Source organism: Mixophyes fleayi, chromosome 6 (genome assembly GCF_038048845.1).
Source record: "Mixophyes fleayi isolate aMixFle1 chromosome 6, aMixFle1.hap1, whole genome shotgun sequence".
NCBI classification, from domain to species: Eukaryota; Metazoa; Chordata; class Amphibia; order Anura; family Limnodynastidae; genus Mixophyes; species Mixophyes fleayi.
The window spans coordinates 178001640-178019820 of NC_134407.1; the positions used below are offsets into that span (position 1 = coordinate 178001640).

The 18181-nt window shown below is 39.7% G+C and overlaps 1 protein-coding gene across 5 annotated transcripts in view; it reads right to left on the bottom strand.

Moving 5' to 3' along the window:
- NBR1 (NBR1 autophagy cargo receptor) overlaps positions 1-18181 on the bottom strand; it is a 51292-nt gene that overhangs the window by 25419 nt on the left and 7692 nt on the right. For 4 of the 5 annotated variants that reach the window (XM_075177414.1, XM_075177413.1, XM_075177411.1 and 1 more), the window contains exons 4-11: positions 14637-14655; positions 12493-12515; positions 7689-7892; positions 3990-4058; positions 3652-3726; positions 2294-2508; positions 1120-1269; positions 849-1037 (exon numbers count right to left, since the gene is read on the bottom strand). In XM_075177414.1, the coding sequence (XP_075033515.1) occupies positions 849-1037; positions 1120-1269; positions 2294-2508; positions 3652-3726; positions 3990-4058; positions 7689-7892; positions 12493-12515; positions 14637-14655 (944 nt within the window). The remainder of the gene's footprint in view (positions 1-848; positions 1038-1119; positions 1270-2293; positions 2509-3651; positions 3727-3989; positions 4059-7688; positions 7893-12492; positions 12516-14636; positions 14656-18181) is intronic. The other variant, XM_075177412.1, reaches the window with a different exon arrangement.

The following is an 18181-nucleotide window of genomic DNA, read 5'->3' on the forward strand; positions in this document are numbered from 1 at the left end:
AAAACTCTAGGGCTCTTGTAAAGATTATGAAGAAAGCCATTAATGAAGCCACTTTAGCCTAGCTGTATGCTATGTGTGGAATGAAGTTCATGACAAACTAAAGGGTATTACTGCAACACATGTGACTAATAAGATGTTAACTTGAATTAAAGGGTCTGAACAATCTTCTCTTGTTACACGACACTGAAATGCTACCCAAATGCTCGTTTTAATAAAATAGCAACTGTCGTGATATAATGTCAACATTCATATACAGATAGAATGAGGTCAACAAATCCAAGCAGTCATTCATTCAGCTGTGACATACCACAGCCAGAACTATCCATTCTGTTTTGTTCCAAAGTACAATATGCACCCCCTGTACAATAAAGTCCAGCTACATATTCATTTAATGTGTGTTGAATACCTTACAGAACATTATTTTGGTTTCTCTCTCAGATTTGTCTGTGAGATTATCATGTTGAGACCGTCATCTACACACACAGTGGGTGCACCCATTTTGTGGACTGAACCAATATTCACGTGAATGTAGCCTATCAATTTACTAGGAACAAAGACCTCATGTATATAAGCCAGGCTTCACAATATTAGGCAGTGCCACAGTGGAGTCACTGATATGCTGCATACTTGTTTTGCTTTGCGATGTGTAGATTGACAGGTCCAATTTAAAGGACGAGGACATGCATTTCTTGGCTATTCTAGTGAAGGCAACATTTGACATTATCTAACTTACTGGCCCCTGTTGCCAAAATGAAACAAAAAATTGAGGGAAACATGAACAGTGAAACCTAAGAGATATTCTCTACTAAGCAGAAATGATTGTTGTCGTGAGCCAGAGAGGTTCTTACACAAGAGGACTACTTTCTGAGCTTTCAGGTGGTGGCTGAGGAGAGTCAAGGGAATGCCAGAGCTGAAGCCTACGATGCAGCTTCAGTTGCTTCTCCACCTCTTTGACCTCTGCTTTTCGCTGCCTTTTCTCTGCTCGCAGGCGTTGCTTCTCAGCCTTCAGGAATGTTTTGTGCATGTGTTTATGGAACCTGTGACAGACAGATAGGATTCTTAGGGTAACGCGAGCCAAGGGCCCCACTATAAACAGCACAAGAGTTCTTAAAGACATACCGGACTTGTTCAAAGGTGAAAGGAAGTGGTGGGTTGCGTCCCTCTGCAGGTGGCTCCACCGGCCTTCTCAATTTCAAAAATAGATGGTTGGGGTCATGTTCACAGCCTTCAGTCTCACAGTGCTCACATATGCTGAATGAGGGGCATGCGCTGTCACAAAATAATGCCAAATAAATTAGATATGAAGAATGTTTGAAGGTAGCAACTTTTATTTCTACCAAAGATACTGTGCCAATGCCAACACTACAAGTAAACAATTGATTGCGTAGTGAAGATGTTAATGGATTTTTGCAAATCAAAAGCATAAAAAAAAACCGCGTGACATGGGTTGAGTGAACTGCGACTCCTTTAAAGTGGACCTGTCGTGCAGTTTTCAAAAACACACACACACCATTATTGAGAAAATTAGTTATAAAACGGTGCCCCTCACTCTCTTCCATAAATGCCTTAGGCATTACATTAACAAGCTACAGGTGTAGGCAGAAGTTCACGTGACACTAATTTCATGTGGTCACTAAGAGCCAATATATTTAAAGTTGGCAGCTTGTGGATGTCACAGAATGGTTTAGGAGCACACAGAATGCTCTTGCCAGTAAATGGGCTCTTCACATTCTGTTTAATACTCATTCATATTTGCACAGAAAATGGCTACATATATGCAATCATATGAAAAGGTGAATATAAGAGAACCTGTAGAACACTGTAAATGTGACATGTTTAGTTACGTGATCAGATCTAAATTTCATGTGCAGGTTGTGTGTAGGTGACAGCTACACTGTAACCTGTACACAGGAACCCTGGGTGCTTACCAGATCATTTGTATGCATTCCCTTAAACAGAAACTAAATCTTAACAGAGCTTGGACAATTTCTATGTAGCTTATCTCATTTTCAGCAGAGTATCCTGTATGCTTACTCTTTACTAATCACACAGATAGCGCTTTCAGAGACAATTTGTTCACATCTTATGAATCAGAACTTCAAGATCAGATTTATATTCTTCTATTCACAAAAAGTCAAAAAGAGAAAGCTACCAAGTTAAAAGATCAGCTTAAAGTCTAACGTAATTTAAAATGTATATTTTTATTTTAAAGTGTATCAGTCGCCTACACACAGTGGGGACATTCATTTGGTTGGCTGAACTGATATTAAGCCGAATATTCAGCAAAACCTACCTGCACTGGTACCGTATGCCTAGGATCCTCTTTCTACAGTTGCTGCAGGCCAGGAGCCAGTCATACAGGGAACCCATAGAAGCTGTCCGTTCTGGTTCTTTAAGGGGTGCTGAAGAGCAACTGCTGTCTGACATCCAATCCTGGCTCTGAGAAAACCTGTCCCTCATTATCTGGGACACTTTCTGTACTGTGTCATGTACGATTTGCTCCTTGAACTGGATAGACAGTACAAATTTAGTAGAACTTAGTATTTCATATCTACAGTGACATTTATTCATCACATGTGCTAGTTTCAAAGCTTTATTAACAGATTAGTATTTTAGCGTCCACTGATGCAACCAATTATTGAATGAAGATATTTCTTCAAATTGTTCACCATGTCCAACAAGCATCATCCTCTATGTGTTCCCCTATTATGCTGAAGGAGAAATCACCAGCAATTACTATCAGGACAGTACTTGATTATAGGTAGAGCTCTCATCACAATGTTGGACAATGAATTATTGTCTTAGACACAGTAGGTACTTATTTCTAATTATACTGGTCTTTCCTTCAGGCTCACCTTACTCCAATTCAGTTCTGGCGGCGAGAAGATTGTGAGATTGCTTTACACAGTTTACACAGATGGTTCGGTGACTGGGCAGGGGGACATCACAGCCACCATCTCCCTTACAGCCAGTGAACCACTGGTGGCCCATACTCTAGCACGACTGGCCCTACTAACCGGTCATGGTACTAGACTATATGTGCCACAAGAATGCAGATGTTACAGGGGGAGGGGGAAAATATGTTGAATATATGTAAATTTATGAACTATAATTGATGCAATTCACTTTCACGCATATATTAATTCATTATTTTGGTTTTATTATTTACAATATTTTAAAATTGGGTTGTTACAACAAATTAATTGCATAGCATCAGCTTTGGCACAGGTGTCACAAACTTGTGTTTACGGGGTGTACAGGGCCTGGTGGGTTTTCTGAACAGCCAAATGGCATACAACAGGACCAATGCAGCCCTCTTCACCTCTTTTAGTGCTAAAGAATTCTAGAAGAATATATATGATGCAGATTTCTGCTTTACTTTTGAATACCATTATTATTGCATTGTTTAGATTGATTGGTCTGTTTTAGCTCTTACAAAAGCCAGAGCACTTGGACTATGTCCCACTATCTCGAATATTATTGTGACATATATAACAGAGAACTGTATGGCTATATTCTCACACAGGCTTTTAATTTATCATATATTTTCATTAGTCACCTTATTCACCTACTGTGACTTTAATGCAAATATACAGTATACATAGCAACTTGGAAGCCTCATGTTGGCGGTAAATATAAGGTGATGCTTACTCTGTCCATGTAGCTCATGAACCATTCTGGGGGAGCTTGAGAGGACCCAGTGTCTGTGACCGTGCTGCTCTGCTCCTGTAATGAAGTGCAATCATGAAGGTAAACTGGGGAACAAGAAGCTAACTGGAAGCATTGTGGCAGTAAAGCACTTGGACATGAAATTGTTTGGCACAAATATAAGAAATGGAAAACAGCAGGAAATACCATAAAATCTATAAAAAAAATAAAAAATAAGTATATGTATATATTTAATATTTATGTGATTTGTAAATCCCTCTAAAAACAACACTACTTTGCTTTGAGCAGCACAAACATTTAAAAGGCAATAATATACACACTGTCTGTATGTAACTGGTGAACCAGTCCGGTTGTATGTTTCCCCCTCCATCATTTTGGCAATGTTCTTCCTACCAATTATAAAAAAAAGAGGACACATATCAGTGCCGAGTGGTGGGGAAAAAAAATAATACTGATATTTAACATAATTAAGAAAAAAGTGCAAAACTATTAAGAGATGCCTATTGTCAGAGTCAGTTGTGATGTGAACCTCTGACCTCTACGGCTGGTCATGCTCACAGCCATTTGAACTAGCCCTATGTTTTACCTCCTTCTCTGCTATACTCACCATGTTTCTTGATATTCACCATTGTCTGAACAAGCCCAAGTGCAAACCATTATCTAGGTACTCCCATCACTCGCCCCCCTTATATAAGGTCCTTGGTAACACAGAACTTTGCTAGACCATTGTGGACAGTCCCTGAATCAGTCTCTGGCTTACTTATCACACGTTAATACAGTCCTTTTTTCTGTGGCATCTGGGCCTTATGTGGCTATACTTGCCTGGATAGGACATCTGCCCTGTCATAGTGGTCTGTCTTTGCTCATAAACAGCTCCTACAGATTTATTCTGTGTTTTTTTTCCACCATGCAACTGCCTGCGTAATATTTTGCCTTTGTCATTTTCTTTCTTGCTTGCACCCTTGCTCACTGTAGTAATATATAGTAAGATCTGGAAGAGATCGTTCTATAGGATGCTTGCGAATAGAACAGGTGCTGCTATAGACACAAGAACACGGAAGTTTGGACTGAATGATGTAGGGGAACTTGTCTCACTGTTAACTATTTCTGCATTAGTCCAACTGCATGATCATTTGGTTATCTCATTTTCTGCTTTCGCTGACTGACCCCTGGCTCCATTTGTAACTATTCACTCTTGAGACTTGAACCTCTGCTCTGGATAACCCTGATGTTCATTTGTCTTGTTTCTGCCATGCCTTCCCTGACCCGTTCCTCTGCATACCACTTCTGAACTAGCTGTAAACATCTGAATATACCTCTTTTACACCTCACCTGTCCATCCTCTGATGCTACCAACCCATTCTGGCACAACTCGCCAGCTTGATGATACTTATATGATCAAACACTAATGAGCTATTTTGAATTTTTTACATTGGAGATTTTTTCTCTACACCTCTCGTTAAAGAGGCAAACTGCAATAACTACAGTAACAGAACAGAAATGCTGGCTCAAATCTTTATTTTTCAGCATAGTAAACAAAAATCATGAATGAATGTGTTGGGACTCTAGCCATCAGACATAAACTAGCTAGGAAATCAGATTCTTGTATATGCAGAGAGACACAAAAGGGGCGCTAAACCTATAGTTAAGAGGGCATTGTGTAAAATGTAGCTCATATACATTTTGTAAGTATTAAAAACAATTTACAGGGCATCTTTTCTCATCCTGCATTGGCAGTACAGGATTTTATTTTCTTTCCTCCCAAGTCATTGTTAAAATAAACTCAAAAGAAAATTTAAAAAACAAAAAAGAGAAATAAATAATCCAGCATTACAAAGCAAGTCTCAGCAAATAGGGCCCAATCCAGATACCCTCCTCTTTCAGGTCAGCCAGACAAAGTCCAAACACTCCAAGCATCAGTGGCGGCTAAAAATGTACAAAGAGCTTGGACTGTGGAAATAGGAGATTAGACCATTGCCCTGACCATCTAATTGTCTGGTGCTTTCCCATGTAGTAGTCCAACCCAATATGTGATGTTATCCCCCTGCAGAATCGTACCTTTGTGCTTAGTGTATTGGAAGCAATTCTGCACAGCATAACACTCCTAAAATTACTCTACATTTACTAAAATGGGTTTCTTCAAAAAAAACAAAAGCTTATTTTTTATATTTTTTTTTAGAGTGGCCGGGTCTATAAACAACATTTCCCAAACACCTGGAGAAGATTAATTGGAAATGGTCTGTACAAGGTAAGAAAAAATAAATATAAAATAATAATGCGAAGAAAAAAAATATTTATTTTTTTGTTCTCTCTTTATTTTACACATACACACAATCCATGTGACGTCAGATCTTGGTAATGGAGTTAATGAATTGTAATAATATATCCTGCTGTTTCGATGATAGAGATCACCTTTATCAAGGAAACAGAGAGGACGGCCCTAGAAACATTTATTAACCCTTCCCTTAAACACTGTACTTCGTCAAGTATGTGGCGGGGGAAGGGTCTATAAGTATTTCTGAGACTTGTTCTGTTTGTTTGCTAAATATGCGTGTTTTTAACAAAACGGAACATACTTGCCAACTCTCCCGGAATGTCCGGGAGACTCCCGAAATTTGGGTCAATCTCACGGACTCCTGGGAAAGCTGGCAAGTCTACCGCATCCTGGAATTACCTTCCCGAAATGACGCGATTAGCAGTGAATCGCGTCATTTTGGTCTGACCACGCAACAAAACGGCATTTCTGTCGCAGGGGGCGGGGCCAAAATGACACATTTACAGTGCCCCGCCCCCTCCAGTCACGCCCATCTCCCGGAAAACACTTGCCAAAAGTTGGCAAGTGTGCATTAGAATATATCATTACATTAACCATATTCAAAAATCCTCTGAAGTTCTTCACTTTTAGAATTGTATTTATATATAATGTTATTGTGGCGGGCGCCTGGGCAGGCCTTCTGAGATTATATATATATGTGTTATATATATATATATATATATATATATAGACATTTTCTTGTCCCTCGCAGCACAAGGGTTAAAGGCTAAGTTCACTGTTTTTTGACTTTTATTATTTATTTCCCCATAGCCTTACAATCTATCTAACACAATTACCACATCTCTTTGACTCATGAAATTACATACACTCATAACCCTTTTGGGTCTATTTTGCATATTTGCCACAAAAAAAAGAAAATGAAAATAAATAGGAGGGTTGATTCTCCTTTAAGTAAGAGATAATTATAACTAATCTCATACTGCATTTTGCTGATGCTTTGGTCATCATACATTTCCAAAAGACATTAAAGTTTCTCGCTCTTTAACACAAAACAAGCTGATATAGTCTAATCATGTGATTTATGTTGTAAGATCCTGTTTGTACAGAGAAACTTGTTTGCACGACAATAAACTTCCACAGTGCACAGAAACATGTGATTGCTTCAATCCCTTCACTCCTAGTGATGTTACATTCACACAGAGAAAAGAGTTGTTATCAATTCTGTATTGTACAACCTTGACGTAAGTGCACCCTCACTTTAGTAGCATTTTATTGAATATTAAACTCCATGTGACTTTATTGTCACCTATTTTTAAAAAGAAAACAAGATGATCCCCTCCTAAATCAATTTTTAAGTATAATAAAGTGTCAGAACAAATGTAACTGCAATTAGTGACATAAAATGCATACTGGCAGGTCAATTGGCATGTGAGGAAATTGACCCTGGTGAGTGTGTAGGGAATGTAGATTGTAAGCGCCATAGGGACTGATGTGATTAAATATTCTCTGACAAGCACTATGCAAGTTAATAAATATATATTTTATAGACTTATTTTGTTATTGTAGCTGTAGCTTGCAATTCTCAACCAAAATAAATGACTTGCAGAATGTTGTTGCAACAAATAAAATTGTGTGTGCTGTGTATCTTAATATACCCTGCTTAGATTTATAAGTGACCCTACTGGGTGCACAAAGAATACATAAAAACACAGTCACACTTCATGCAACATTATAGTATAATTACCGTTATTGTTGTAGAGGTCTCTTCCTGCCCTGGAGACCTATCAACCAAGGAACGAGGTGTCAGGGGTCTTTTGCCACCCCTCATTGCAGGTGTCATTCTAAACTCTACTGTTTCCAAGAGCTGGAGGTTTCCAGGTGTTTGGACCGGTTGCTGCTGCTGTTCATAGACAGTCATTTGCAGGATTCCTCCCTGCTTTACTGCAATCTAACAGTAGTAGAGATATTTAGTGTATAACAAGCATCACGTCAACATCATAGCTGCCAACAGTGCATAGTTTAACTTTAAATGTGCCTATTTTTTAATATTGAGCAACTACAGTTGTACGTCCCATTGTGGAAGGCAATTTCAATGGGTTATTCTTTAGAAGTTATTTCTTGTTTAAAAAAGCACCAGCATGGGATAAAAAAGGTAAAAGGGATACCTTTATTTTCAAAATAAATGATCGTTTTTTCCCTAACATATGCAATGTTTAAATATCTTTTTTTTTTTCCCCAATTTATTCACACCTACTAAAAATCATCCTTCCCCATGACTAACTAGATTTGAAATGTTTCAAAGCTAAAGAGGACTGCAGTAAGGTAGATGTCTTTACTGACATCACCCAACCTGCTCTGTATCTCTCCTTAATTCCTGACAGCATAATGCACATCTTCTGGATCTCACTCCCAAAGCTAATGGTAGCGGAGGATGGACAATCCGCTTTTCCTGTTTGAATTACAGTAGGGGAGCGGCGCATGGTTTTAGCTGTTAGTGGTGTGGACACAGTGGAAAATGGTGCAAGTTGGAGAAAAATAGATAGAAACAACACCACTGATAAGTAGTGAGCTGTGTATTAGTTTTATTAGTAAATGATAATATTTGGGTCAAGTTAATTAGTTTTCCAACCTCCCACTAGTAAGAAGGCTTACTATCCCACAGCAGCAGGGGAATCAACTTTTGGCTGGAAAGCTGAGCATCTAGATGAAAGCTTAACTGACCAGGTTGAACTGGATGCTCCATTCCATCGATAACAACCCCCTGGAGGACATTCACCTTGTAGAACTTTGTAAAAGTATGTGGGAATGACCAAGCGACTGCTCTGCAGAAATGGTCTATTGAGCCCCTGTGACACATCACCCAGAAGGGACCAAATGCCCTGGTCAAGAGTGCCATACACCCATCACAAGATAGGCTTGCCAAAATGTCTTGTGAACACTGCAGAAAACAACTGAGAGGAGCCACCGCATTACAACAAGGAAACCAGAGTTTGACGGACAAAATGTATGTGTCCTCCACATGAAAATCTGTAAGCACTGCACTACATCTTGAGTGAAGCTGTACCTCCTTAGGAATACGATAATGTGGACACAAAGAAAGTACCACCAGCTTTTTGGTTCGTGTGAATACCGGACACTATTTTAGGCTGAAAAGATATTAACATGAGAACCGCCTTGAACTTGTATGAAATGGCTGACAGATTGTGAACATACTTTGCAGAGAGGAATGTAAGAAGAAAGATTATCATCTGCGTAAAGAAACACAGGAAAACCAAACAAAGAGGCTGTAAGTTAGCACCCTGTAGAACAAAATTATGGTGCCAAGGCAAAACTGGAGAACGAAAGGAAGGCCAAACATGGCTCTGTTCACTGAAAAGCTTCTGGAAGCAGCACCAACAGGCTCTGAAAGAAAACAGAGAAGAAACCTGCACCTTGGTCTCTTGGAGAGAAAGAAGTAGATGTGAGATATACAAAAAAAAACAGTTGAAACCAGCATATCTCACAGCACACAGTGTGATCACCAGACCTTGTGATAGGAGGAGAAAGGCTTCTACGTACACAGCACAGTCTTGATCACAGCATTTGGGGAGACCCTTCCTCTTAAGACTTTCATGAAAAAAGGCTCCAGAGACTGTAGGTCTAAATATAGAGGAAAATGTCACCATTGGTTGACTGAAAGATGGACTAGATCAGAAAATGAAGACTATCTGGGCCAGTTGAGGGCAATGAACAGCACCTGTATTAGTTGCGGCCTGACCTTGCACAAGACAGTGGTTGAAGTGGGCTGGTATACACTGAAATGCCATACCACCACTTCTCCTACTGCTGCCATATCACCACTTCTCCTACTGCTTTCATTGTAAATTCCATTCACTTATCATTTTCCATACTGTCACTTCTAAATTTCCACTTTAACCATTGGCTTAAGATCCGAAAAACTACAGGCATTGGAGGAAACGGGTCCATGAACTGGAATGACCTTGGGGCTGCAAGTTTGTTGCTGAGATATGCCACCATCAAGGGGAAGTTTGTAATTTAGCAGCAATGTAAACAGGTCCATTCCTGGTGACCCCTGAATTCTACTAGATCCTGAAAAATCTGTGGACGAATAGAACACTCACTGGAGTCTAAGTGCTGGCGACTCAGGAATTAAACCTTTGGATTGTTCTTTGCCTGGAATGTAGATGGGGGAGTTAATCATACCAACCCCCTACACCCATTACTGAATCCCTCATAATCTTGGAGCTGCAGAAGTCCCCTTTGTGGGTCTAGGCAAGCCAGCACAAAGGCAATGTACATCTAGAATGACTGCTTGGTCCTTGCGGAGCATAGTCCAGTTGCTCAGTGCCAGATAGATTGATCCGAGATAGAAGACATGGATCAATAAGGTAGCGACGTCATTTGAACTTGATGACGAATATGGTGGAGGCCATCTGAAAGAGTGAAAAACCTTAATTATAGAAGTGACAGGTCCATGCATTGCACCAGGGAGGGAAGAACACCTGGAGGAAGACGGATGAGACCCATTGCATGCCCAATATTCCTGTTCCGTGATTGCAGGACAATGATTTGGATAGGGTACACAAAGAACTGTGTGAAAGGCACCATCTTCAGAGTAGAGTCCATTGTACTCACTATCTGCATACAGAAGCAAATGGTTGTCTGTCTTTTGGTCAGAAGGGGAGAAATTAAGCAAATTTTGCCTTAAGGAAGCAACACCCATTGGAATGTAGTATCGAAGGGTATACCCAGGAAAACCACATAAGTCGACAGAACTAGGGAAAACACTGGTCTGTTGATAATACAGCCAAGGTCTGGATGGTTCACTTCAGATGTTGAATGGGCAATTTTTTGGAATGGGCTTTACAAAAGATGTTATCCAGGTAAGGGATGATCATGATCTCCTGTAGATGGAGACGTGTCTCCATGGTGGCCATGACCTCTGTGTAGATCTACAGAGTCAAAGACAAGCCAAATGGATGTGCCCACAATTATAAATGCACCCTCTGGAAGGTTAGACTTAGAAAGTGTTGATGGTTCACTGAATGATATCCAGTATCCACAGGTGAGCATCAGTGGTTTGCCCAAAATCGCTCCCTGAGGGATGGACAAGTAGAGCAACCAGGTATTGTTGAAGAGAAGTAGGGTTGCCTCCACTACTCTTTCCCCTTCAGAGCTTAGCAGGTAGTCAAACAGATTTGTCTCTGTCCAAGGGCATTGAGCCAATTATCTTTGAAACCAAGGTGTTGTTTTTGGGTTGAGAGGTCCCTAAGGACCCACCTGGGTGGTCTAAAGACGAGGCATCATTGATGATCCTTTCCAATTCAGACCCAAAAGTGGATTCCCAGAAAAGGCAAGGGAAAACAAGGATTCTATCAAGTTTTTGCTGACCAGGACTCACCATCACTACATTAGCAGAAACTCTTTCCATTGATCTAGCAGAATCCAGGGCCATGTAGGACGATGCGCCCTGGATATAGGAAGCAAATTGTTAACTCTGCCCTAAGCATGCTATGTCATAACCTCTCCAGGAGTAGATCTTCTCACTTGTAGGTCACTTTTGCCACACAAACGCTAACCTAAGTGCAGTACCCAATGTTTAAATAGGGCTTTTAAGAGCCCAATCGTCTTGTCTGAGAGTTCTTTAAAGGCTGCCACATCAGGATAAGGAATTTTGGTCTTCCTAGATAATGACACCAGAGAGGGTTCACCGCTGGTAAGGCTTCTTGAAGCACCATGTCTCTTTGCACCCAAAAATCCTACAAGGAGTAGAAAAAGTTTCTGGATGATCCCATTTTCCCCAACACCAAATTTAAAAAATAATAAATCTAATATGGGCGGTACACGTCTCAGTGTAAACTTCTCTGCACATCATGTTGGATGGAGCGAGTGAGCCATTCTGCTCTTAGGAAAAAGGAACATATTGTTGTCCAATTGGCCCTGGAATGGTCTTTGAGAGGAGTGTGACTGCTGTTTATCCCTCCCTGCCTGCAACATTCATGTGTCTAGGATCTTAGGACCAGCAAAGCTGCAAGGGGATGCAGTAATAAGGATCACCTCTTAAGCCCAGGTGACCAGGGTTATAATGACCCACAACAGAAGCTGGAGACAGGTGTGGGTGAAGTAGTCAGATGGAGGGTGTTACACTACCTGCCAAGCTTTTGTTCAGTCAAGGAAATGCCAGCATCGCAGGTGCTACTAATCATAAGTGATTGACAAAAAAAAAATTAAACAAAGAACTAAAGCCCTTTGTTCACCTCCTATGCAGGGCACTGGAGTAGAAAACAAAACACAAAAATACCTGTAGAGGAGTCCCCTGCCTCATAGGTGTGACACATAACCCATGTGTGTGTCCAGCTTCTGCTGAAGGAGAGATTAACTTGGCCATGACTGTGATGGTTAATTCATATGCCTCATGTTTTCTCTCAATGCCAGTGTCTTATACCAGCATGTAAGTAAACATATACAATGGGCCTATTACAAGGAGATAGTTTTGGTGCGCTAAGAAACGGTCTACGATCTTATCAACATCTTGATTACATCATTACCTTCAAAGCTTCCTCATATTCATCTGCAATAAAACAAGATAAGATTGATTAGTTACATGAATCGCCTGCACATTTAGATCTAATGTTTCAGCATGGAGCGTGTAATCTTAAACAGAACACGTAGATATCCAGCTATGTGACCTCACCTGTGTTCAGAATATGACTACACCTTTAAAGTGGGCCTACCTCCTCCTGTTATGGTTTGAACTGCATCTGCCTTGTTTGCTAATCTCACATTCAATATGTTTCAAAATAGTTCACTTTATGGTTTTGTAGCTCTGGCACTAAATAGTAATTACTCTCAGTCTCTAACACAGATCAGCTGAAAAAAGCTTCACAGTGAAATTATCAGTACTGTTACCTTGATAGAAATGGCCCCGTTTTCCTTTAAAAGAAAATTGGCACTGTTGAGAACATGTCTGGTGTGATTTGTGTATATGATTACATACACTATGTGCACATGATTGCATACACTACGTGCACAGACAGACTAACAAGGGATCAATTGAATCCGCATCCCACTTTGGAAAGAAGGCCTTGTTATTATTGTAAGTTATTTATACAGTGCCTCAAGATTCTGCACTGCTGTGCAGTGGGAGACTTTGTACAACCTGAATTCCCTTCAGTGCTGCTACAAGTAACTAATTTGAAGGTTTACTGACATAGGCCTCATCTCCCAGAACACAATCATAGTCCCTCCCAGCAACAGTTATACAGCTACCTCATTCCTCATACGAATGTGTGCTGTGCAAACAGAAACAGCAGCACAGAGTGTGTTAGTGAGTCGTACAAATAGTAACCAGCCTATGCAATTGAGAAAGAAAATTTTAAAGGAAAATTGCATGTGTTGGCTGTATAATCTTAATTTCATATAGAGGCAGATCATACACTGCTGTGTTCCAACACCAGTTTGACAGGAGCCTCACATTATTTCTCTGCGCAGCTAACATTTAACTCAGATTGGCTACATATTGGCTAACCTCTTGCCTACACACGGCCATGCAGTTGTTGGTTGAGCCAAACTACTCTGTTCTGCAGTTGACATTCTAATGTTATGATTGGCTCCTTCTAGGCTTCCCACTACATTTCCTGTATGATCTGTACCCAGTTTGAAAAATAGAATACAAAATATTCATTGTGTACTGCATATGAATAAATATTTTAGATGCATTTGACTAGGGGCAGTATAGACCAACTCCAGTCCTCACGCACCCCCAAAAACTCATGTTTTGAGATTTCTGTCTGTGGAAACAGGCAGGATAATTACTGGTCCAGCCAAGAAGCACATGCACATGATTAAAAAAAATCCTGAAAACATGACCTGTTGGTGGTGTGACAGGACAAGAATTAGGAATAACTGGTACAGATAGACAGATACCTACAGTGAACAGTGTAATTCATGGAGGGTCAAATCAGGCAAATCAACCAACTTTCACATGGAGCTTAATTTCCACATGGGGTCAACAGCCATTACAATTTTCTTTTCTGCACAATCTAATCAAATGTTATTCATACATAAAGATTGTCAACATAAAGAGCAAATAATGCCACTATTTGTAAGGACTAAATATCAGAGGCTGTGCGTTACAGAGCTCAGTGACGTACATGAAATAGAGTGTTCACATGTCCACAATGCTGTCTTTTACTACTCTGCAGTAGGATGCCATGATAGGAGGGAGGCGCTCCTTTAACTAAGCAGGCAGAGTTTGAGTGACCGCTATTCTGTGCAGATGATGGAATCATACACAAAGGCAGAGTCAGAGAGGTGACAGTTACTCAGGTGACTTCATTCTCAGCTTTCAGGACCTGTCTTAGAGAAGCTCCAGATGCCTGTAATGAGGTAGGGATGGGCGATGTAATACTTTAGAACAGAGCTGCAGTAAAATGTCAGCTTAACACTGAACAATGTATGAATACCTAAAAGTGAACATTTTAGGGTTTAGAGGTCCTTTTAAACGAATGTCTCCTTGGATGCTCTATGTTGCAGTACCTAATGGCACTATGGTAAGTAACAAGAGTTAACAATCTGAATAAGGTTGGATATTGAAAAAATATAAAATAATGGGTAAGCAAAACACAGGCTTCCAATAAAGCATGTGATAGAGGCATTAAAGAAGAACATTAATTCTCCTTTATAAACTCACCTTGACTATTCACAGACACCTGTAATGAGAGATGACACAGAAGTATTAAATAGTTATACCTGAAAATAGCTAAATCTTACAGGGATAAGTTACATAGAACTACAAAAACAAAATTTAAATAGCAAGGATGGAGTTCAGTTTCTCTAGGCATCTAAATTGTGCTAGCAAAACCTTGTGTTTGTAGAACCTTGTATTTCCACTGTAGTTGGGTTTTAATCTTATCTGATATATCTAATATATAGAAGCCTAGTGGCGTGTTAGTCTGTGTGTGTGTGGGGAAAAAAACCAACAAGCTGCAGCGCCACCTGCTGGGCGGAGTTATACACTGACCTACTAAATTCTTAGTGTGTGTGGAAAAAAAAAACTCAGAAAGGGCTGAAATTTGGTATACTAAGATGTTTTTAATTTGTTAATTTAATTTGTTAATTGTTAAAAGTGTTTATAAAGATTTAAAATATATATATATATATATATATATATCTCTTGAAGGAGAAGTGACAGTTGGGAGTGGTTGGTGGTTGCCAGGGGTGACAGTTGAGAGTGGTTGGTGGTTGCCGGGGGTGATAGTTGGGAGTGGTTGGTGGTTGCTGAGGGTGACAGAGCGAGAGGAGTGTGATACTCAGGACCGCTGAGAGAGATCCCTGTGTCTGGATAGACATCTGGATAGATGTGGCGATAAAGATGAAGGATGAGGTGATGGAGAAAAATGATGAGGTGGTGACATGTGGACAAAACCACGTTAAAAAAGGGCGCTTACGTCGGGAAGTAACGCTCTTCCCCTGAGGAGGCCTGGGCTAGGCCCAAATGCATGACAAGAACCTTTTTAACACCTTAAGTAGCTTGATTTGACTAGAATGCATGAGTATCATGCACGGGTTAACTTGTTTATTTTATATTTTTCTTCCCCGTGCCAAAGATTCTGCAGGCACCAAACAAGGCACTGTCTATTTCCAGATAAAATGTCTTGTAAGGTATGTTTTTTGTTGGGTTTTTTTTCACTGAAGTTTTTTGTGTTTTCTATTTCATAGTGTGCTTCTCATATTGCAGGGGGTGGAGGCATGTCACATAAGAGGACTTGAAAAACCAACCCAGGTTCTGAGGTGCTGGCAGACATGGCGCCTGCTCAGTACGCTGCTGGTGCCTCTAAAGTGTGACCTGGTGCCTGCGAGCACATACACAACACAGACATGGAGGATAATCGGAGCACTGGACAGGGACTGCAACTCCTAGACACAATGTATCTCTATGCTTTACACTCTTTTCCCTTACCCCCTCCCGACAACAAAGATTGGGATTATTATAATGGATCGGAAGTATTACAATGGATAAGGAATATGGGAATGATTATAATGGATAAGTAATATTATAAATTACTACTGGAATGATTGCAACATACATGGAATATTGTAAAATATTATGAAAAGGACTGTAATGAAGAACACTGAGAATGTTGCAAAGTTGTAAACCATCTAGATACTCAAGTTCTCACCTCTGCTCTGCTTAAGGTCCTGTGAACATTCCTGATCTCAGGACATCCCTAGCTCACTTCGAAAGCCCTGTGACATTTTGGAGATCAATCTTCCTTATTGACAGCTAAACTTCAAAGGTGAGGTGCGGGGGTGGGGGTGAAAGCTATGTGGAAAAGGGTTTAAAATGTTCTGACTTAGACCATAACGTGTGCATTTTCATGAGAGGGTCTATCAAGACTGAAATGTCCCCTAACACTCACCAGGTCTTACTAGTAAGTAGTGACTCTGATTTTATTTCCTATTTTATTTTTTTAAACTTATTTGTGCATATTGTATGTCTTCTTATTCATTTTTGTAACTAAGCCTTGGAACCATTTTTCAGATTAAATAAATTTAATCTAGTGTGTTCTCTGTGCTTCTTTGTGAACTTACGAAGCCAAGGGAGGCTCATGCTACATGTGTATATGATTTAAGTGGTTCTGGTGAATGTAAGGACATCATAATCGATCCTTCGTGGTGGCAGAAAAGGTGTATTCATTGGCAAGTGACTAAGGTGACGCCAGTCATGGTCAGCTGTTCAGATTGCTGTATCTGGGACAGGCTGGGCGTTCATGACAAACTGGTGGATAGATTGTAAGCTTGCGAGCAGGGCCCTCTTACCTCTCTTTCTGTCTGTATTAGAACATTAATAACTGTTTTATTAATGTTTGTTCCCAATTATAAAGCACTACGGAATCTGCTGGCTATATAAATAAATATTTATGATGTGGGAGGAACTGTTATATGACAAAATGCGTTATATTAGTAATGAATATTGCTGTGATACATGGGAATGCTAAGCAAATACTGCTATATTGATATGATGTGATAAGGAATTGCTAAAATGCAATGTGGGATTGATATATGAATACTAAGCAATATAAGAATTGTAATGGAATATGGGATATTATTATCTTTCATTTACAAGGTACCACAAAAGGTCTGCAGTGCTATACATGACATATACAGAAAGCAGTGATCCAGAACACATTACATGAAGAACAAAGTATAAAGACCAGATATTATGGATAAACTAAAATATAAATAAGACATTAATGCAGATCAATTTATTTATGGGACAGTGGGTGAGAGTGATGGTAGTGACCAGCGTTAAGTAGGCCTGAGCTTAAGAAAACAGGGCTATAGAAGCAGGCCAAGAGGTGCACAGGCTGATGGAATAGTAGGAGAACACAATTAGGTATATAAACCCACACACGAGGAAAGTAGCTACACACATCTATAAAACAGGCAAAGAATTTGGAGTATTCGAAACCTGATCATGTATTGTATCATCGATATTAAACTCTTTTAGATTATACGAGTAAGATTAGGTTATTGAAGATAGTTAATGCGAATATAACATCTTAAATGAAGCTCCACATCTGTGCTCACTCTTTCTTGATGAAAGAAGAATTATCCTTGTGATGTCTTATGTGTATCTAATCTTATATTGTTATCCATTTGTACTGCATAAATGTATAGCAGAATCTGTGCATATGTGGCTAGAAGGAAATGATATGTACTGTAGGAGTGCAAGTCACACATGTAGGATATCTGCTAGGACGTGCATGTGAATAGTATATAGTGATAAATAGGTCTAACACAGAGTTCATTCAGAGTACTAAAGGAACCCTATTTCAGGGTACACTGGAAACTGCCTCTGTGAGTGGTTAATATATTATCTTACCTGTTGAACTGTCCTGTATTATAATCATGTTATGGAAGGATTTAGATGTACTATTTATAGGACTTCAAAGCTATAGACTTTCATGATAACCAAGAGACACTATGACCAAACAGTTTGCCTTCACTTATAATACATAGTGGTTAAGTTGATAAGATTTATCTTCCTACTTGATGGATTTGTCAACAGATGTGTGATATCTGCGTTGTTTGGTAACTTTTGCTTTTGTCACTTTGGTGCTTAAACTTGCACACAATTGTGAATGAATCTTTATGCATATAGAACACCACTTATATCTCGATATGCTAATTATCCGAAAAAACAAATACACTATATTACTGTACAAAGATGCG